This window comes from Leptodactylus fuscus, chromosome 7 (genome assembly GCF_031893055.1).
Source record: "Leptodactylus fuscus isolate aLepFus1 chromosome 7, aLepFus1.hap2, whole genome shotgun sequence".
Taxonomy (NCBI): Eukaryota; Metazoa; Chordata; class Amphibia; order Anura; family Leptodactylidae; genus Leptodactylus; species Leptodactylus fuscus.
In genome coordinates this window covers 45,788,355-45,794,354 of record NC_134271.1, presented here as the reverse complement: position 1 = coordinate 45,794,354, position 6,000 = coordinate 45,788,355, and the positions used below count along the sequence as shown (strand labels likewise).

The 6,000-nt window shown below is 41.0% G+C and overlaps 1 protein-coding gene across 1 annotated transcript in view; it reads right to left on the bottom strand.

Moving 5' to 3' along the window:
- Positions 1 to 565: 565 nt before the first annotated feature.
- The window catches only part of LOC142213487 (uncharacterized), a 53,193-nt gene continuing 47,758 nt past the window's right edge, over positions 566 to 6,000 (bottom strand). Inside the window, exons 11-12 of the mRNA XM_075281838.1 lie at positions 4,380 to 4,517; positions 566 to 903 (exon numbers count right to left, since the gene is read on the bottom strand). Of these exons, the coding sequence (XP_075137939.1) occupies positions 842 to 903; positions 4,380 to 4,517 (200 nt within the window). The 3' untranslated portion in view covers positions 566 to 841. The remainder of the gene's footprint in view (positions 904 to 4,379; positions 4,518 to 6,000) is intronic.

The window sequence follows — 6,000 nt, the reverse complement described above, 5'->3', positions numbered from 1 at the left end:
TACTGGTAGGTGGGCTTACAGATGCAGCAAAGCTCAAAAAGCTACTCCCTTTCCATAACTCCCATTGAAGTTGGAAGAGAGTTGCAAAAACATCCAAAAACCCTGACCTCTATTAGCAGTTTGGACTTGGCTGTCAGTAGGATAGACTACTGTGGGGCAACGTCCATTGTATACAAAGACGTGAAAACCTGCAGAAAATAGCAACATAGCTGATAAGATCGGAAAGACACCTAGACACACATGTCCATAAAGCCAAACTATAAACCTACAAAGACCTACCTGTGGTTATGCCATAAATGTCTGTTAGGAGAACCCTTTTAAGCATTTTGTGTGTGAAACATTGTAGCTAAATCTTTGCGGCTTACGAAGAAAAGCCATGGCCTGAAAGGTCTACATTTGCTGGTTTACCTACTAAGAATTTGTGTGTACTTGAAAGCTAAACCAGGGTGACACTGACACAGAGGTGAACTTTGCCTTTTACACACGAACCCAAGCTTCAATAAATCAGATACAAAACTAAAAATGTAACAACTTATGTAAAACAAAAACTTTATTATTTTCCATGAAAAGATCAGGAGGAAAAAATATACAAACAATAAAGTAGTTCTCATGATGGCTTGCATTGTACTTGAAATTCACTTCCTGCTTCCCATTCATTAACAAGCTTAGGAGGAACCGTATACAGATCACATCATAAAAAAAAAATAATTAAAAAAAAACTGGATCCTTTAGGAATGTAGGGGACTTTACAAATATCACAATTCTGCTGCACTGCTCTAATACTGAATTACAAGTACAACTGGGTATACAATAGATACTGTCAGGAGGAGATCTTCAATCCTTATTTCAGCAAAGGTTTGGGCTTTGCCGGCCAGAGAAGTGAAGAGGTATTCACAGATACAGCTGTCAGGAAAGGAGATACAATGCAAACAGTTAGTGCAGTGTGGTGCACATCCGTGGACAAGAACATCAATCTACAATTTTATTTTACCAAAAAGTAAACGAGACCACCGGGGTTATGAGAAGTGCAGAACGACACTCGCTATCCTCCCTCTAATGCTTAAATAATTCACAAGCTACCTCTACTGGTATTCAGAGCAATGTTCTACAGCATTAGCTACAACGTGCAGAGTCATAACATTACAAGTGAAAAATCACACTACCCTATAATATGCCCTATTTACACACATGCCTGGCATACTAGATACAGTATTTCTTACACCATAGGATAATGGGCTGAATCACATATATAGCACATAGGTATACTGAACTGGATGCCATGCTATAGTCTACTGATTCTTGAAGGGTGCTCTGGAGTGTCAAACTCATTTTCACGGAGGGCCACATTAGCATTCTCTTCAAAGGGCCAGTAGTAATTCCGTGACTGTATAAATGTAGCGATGCCAGTTAAAGAGGACCTTTCATCAGATTGGGCACAGGCAGTTTTATATACTGCTGGAAAGCTGACAGTGCGCTGAATTCAGCGTACTATCGGCTTTCCCGATCCGTGGCCAGTGTAAAGCGCTATCGGTCCCGGGACCGTAGCGCTTTACAGTCAGAAGGGCGTTTCTGACAGTTAGCCAGGGACGCCCTTCTACCCAGCAGTGCCTATCGCGCTGTACTGTGGAGCGGGGAGGAACGCCCCCTCCCTCTGCTCACACAGCTCGTCCATGTACGAGTATTATCAGGAGGGGAGGGGGCATTCCTCCCCGCTCCACAGTACAGCGCGATAGGCACTGCTGGGTAGAAGGGCGTCCCTGGCTAACTGTCAGAAACGCCCTTCTGACTGTAAAGCCCTACGGTCCCGGGACCGATAGCGCTTTACCCCGGGCACAGATCGGGAACGCCGATAGTGCGCTGAATTCAGCGCACTGTCAGCTTTCCAGCAGTATATAGAACTGCCTGTGCCCAATCTGATGAAAGGTCCTCTTTAAGCATAGTTATGTTTATAGCCCATTGAAGGCAATCATTAGGCTAATGTTAACGAATTGTTAAACAACACAAAACAGGTTTGTGCCCAGCTGTGCACCTCTTCTACTTTCCTTCTGGCTACCCTATCACCTGCACTATGGTCCTGCAAGCAGAACCATGGAAGAGGAGATATCATGGCTGGAAGGACATTAAAAGAGGTGCACAGTCCAGTGCAGCATCAGAGCTTTGCAGGAAGAAGAGCAAGTATGAATTTCCCTAAACCTGAGATAATCGTGTGTGGAGGGGGCCTAATAGACCCCTTGGCTTAGGAGCCCGGACACAAGGGAGACCACTGTCATCCCTATAGCAGTTTCTTCCATCTTTGGTAAGAAGGTCCCCAGTTCTCTATAGCTGGGGAGTGCTGCGGACCTTCCCGCCAAAGACAGAAAAAACTGAGAGACATGGCTTGGCGGGGCTAGTACTATTACACCATTAAAATGGCCGTGGGCCAAAAAACACCAGGCCGCAGGCCACATCTGGCCTGGTGTTCGACACGTGTTTTAGCTAGACTAACATTTTAATAAAAGTTCTGATAGTTTCATTAGGTCAAATAAATTCCTGAATTTTTACAGAAAATGGTCACCAATTAGTTGTGTAACAACAGTACACAGGTATGTGAAGAATATATTTGTGTAGATCATTACTTCATATTGCATTCATATATAAATTTACCTGCAGCTTCCACTAGGGGGAACTCACTGTTTAGGTATATACCGCATGTAGGAAGTGTCTATAGCTGCCCTAGTGGTCACTGTGGGCAGAAAGAATGGGGTTTTAAAAAATAATGGCTATGTAGGTGAGCAGTGAGAAGTATAAAGATACATAAATATATAAATGTACATAGAACTAAATGATGATGGATATTCGGAGGGGGCACTTAAGTATTCTTTAGGATGCTTCAAAGGAAACTAATACTATACCAATAATATACTGTAAAATAAAGGACTTTTCACAATCACTTCTATATATGCCTCATTTATCAACAATGCAAGGTGCACTATATTAGCTATACGTACAAAGGCATGAGACTCTCTCTATATTTAGCATTTAGAATAATTAGAATAATTCATAGTAATATGACCTAGGAGATGAAGCAAGACATTTGTTTCAGAAAGCGAGCAAGACAAACTGTTTCCATGCACAAGACATTGCAAGAATATGCATCTGATCCAAAATCATAGTCATTTGTTGAGAAGCTTGATACCATAATGGCTGCGGCTCACCACAGAGTACGATTTAATAGAATGCCTATTACAAGAGGATTGCACTCACTGATGAAGATGGCCCCTGTTCAGTTATCAAACTATAATGCCCGACTAGAATTACCAAAACCACGGAATTCTAGGTTAAAAGGAACAAAAATAAATAATGGAAAATATTCTAGCACTTTCTTCCTTAAAGGAATAATTAATGTAAAACCATTTTTTATTTATTAAAACTAAATCATTTTCTATTGTTTTTAACTTCTGCTTTAATTCATATCGATTTTCTGTCCGTGATTATGGGGCTGCCATCTTGCTTGAACTTCTCCACTGCTGTTCACAACATTTAGTGATATGCTTTACAGCAGTCTCGTGGCCACAGAAGGGAGCAGACTCATTGAGGTCAATGTGAGAGTGTTCTAGACATGCTCTGTGCAGGGAGGGGGAGGAGATAAGCTGTGACAGCTATTGTTAGTAGTGGATGCAATTACTAGGCTTAATAATCAGAACCTTGTGGTAAACCATGTCCATGGTACGAGGCAGAGAAACTGTTAAAAACAGTTAATACATGTGACGTAAAGCCGAGATGATGGTTTAAGGTTAGACAATTACCTTCACCACAATTTCTATTGTGTAACTAAGAGCCAGAGAATTTATGGAGAATACTTTTTTAATCTTCTCTCATTTGATCTAATTGGTATTCTATAACAATTAAACCTGAGAACTTTATAAAGAATTCTTCTAATTATCTCATAAGATCAGTTATGTCTCCTCACTCTCATTATCCGTGGTCCTTGTCTAAAACAACTATTCAGGCAGCTGGTGCAGGCTCCTGGTACCGCTAAAGAGACTGAAAGTCCAAATCCTTATGCCAAAAAGTAAACCTATCAGAGCAACAGAACAGCCTCGTGTTCTCAGGATCGGTGGGGACTAGAGAAAGATGTCCAACTGTGTAAGAATCAATGCAGCAGCCCCTACTGAAGGATGCAAAGAGTTGGATTTGGTGGAGATGGTGAAAGGTCTTTAACCCCCATTGGATGCAGACATTTTTCATTTTTGTTTTTCATTTTTTACTCTCTGCATTCCAAAAGCCAGAACATCCTCATTTTTTTGTAGCAGACATCATACTTCATGTACACGTCCTGGTGTGTGTAAGGGTTAATAGGTGAATACAAAGAGAGAAAAAATTAGACTTATGATACTTACGTGGAGTTGGCAGGAGACCAGGTTTCTCTCCTAGCAATGGACGTTTTGCAGGTGAGTGAGGGGGAAACCCAAGGAGTGGTGGTCTTTTAGGAGGCATTGCCAAAAGAGGTGGAGGTTTACCTTTTGCAGCGGAGATGCCTAAAGAAATGGAAGACTATGCAATTAGATAACTAGAACATAAAAAAAAAATAGCAGGCATAATACATTGTACATAATAGTTAAAAAAAAAAATTGGAATATTGAAGAGAATGGGAACCATGTATACTGAAAGCAGCAAGAACAAATAACTGTTTATATCAAACATAGGTCAAAATTAAAGTCTTTTGCTATAAATTTAGACTTTTTTTCTCTATACAAATGTATAGTCACTGCATATTATGTATAGTCAACTAAGGCTAGGTTCACACCTGCACCCGGATTCCATCTGGAGACATGTGAATAAACCCCTAAGGTTATTTAGTTGACTGAGCCAATTCTCAGACATTTTTTTCATGGCCAAATTGCATCCCATGTCAGATAAACTATATTTTTCCAAAAGTCCATTCAAACCAAACAAATTGAGTTTGTTAAAAAGGATCAAATGCCTTACGCTGGGTTCACACCAGCGTTTGGGTCTCCGTTATAAGGTTTCCGTCTTCTGCAAACAGAAGACGGAAATCTGTCAGACTGGGTCCGGCCGTGAGCGCCCGTGAGTGTTTTATGCTCTCCACGGCGAAACCGGTTTTTTTAAACCGGACACAAAGTCCTGTATGTCTGACTTTGTGTCCGGTTAAAAATAAAAAAAACTGCGCGGAGAGCATAAAACGATCACAGGCTCTCACTGCCGGACACTTTTTCAAGCCCATTCCAATGAATGGGTTTGAAAACTGCCTGCAGGTTTCCGACTCCTGCCCAGTTTCGTGCAGGAAATGGAAAACTGCATAAAGGAGACCCCGGGCGCAGATGTGAACGAGCCCTAAGCTATGTATTACAAATGGAGCACGTCCTATTTTTCACATATCACGGACACCACCTGATTGAAGAAACATCTGAATAGACTCTTAAGTTATTGCTTTTTGTGGTATTATGTGCTATGCAGTGGAGAAACAACAGGCATTACATAACCTGCAGTTTATAAGTCAATAGACTGTATATAAAGTATGTGGCACATGTGCTGGGTAACCTCCCTGATGCATAAATGCCAAACTCATCCACTGGGCCCCTTTCACCTGGTATGGCAACGAACAAGGCGTCCTTTTCGGATAGTCCCGTCACTTTACTGCTTCATATATATATATATATATATATATATATATATATATATATATATATATATAAAATAGAAGTGCTCATAGTTTATTTTGGTCAATTAACAAAACATAAACTGAATGAACAACAGAGAAATCTAAATTGCATCACTATTTGGTGTGACCAGCCTTCACCAAAACAGCATCAATTCTTGTAGATACACTTGGACGTTTTTTCAACTTGGCAGGGAGGCTGTTCACGACATCTTGAACCAACCACGGATCTTGGCTTGCTCAAATCCTTCCTTCTCTTCATGTAATCTCAGACAGACTAAATGATGGCGAGATCAGGGCTCTGTGGTGGTCATATCATCACTTCTAGGACTCGTCCTCCA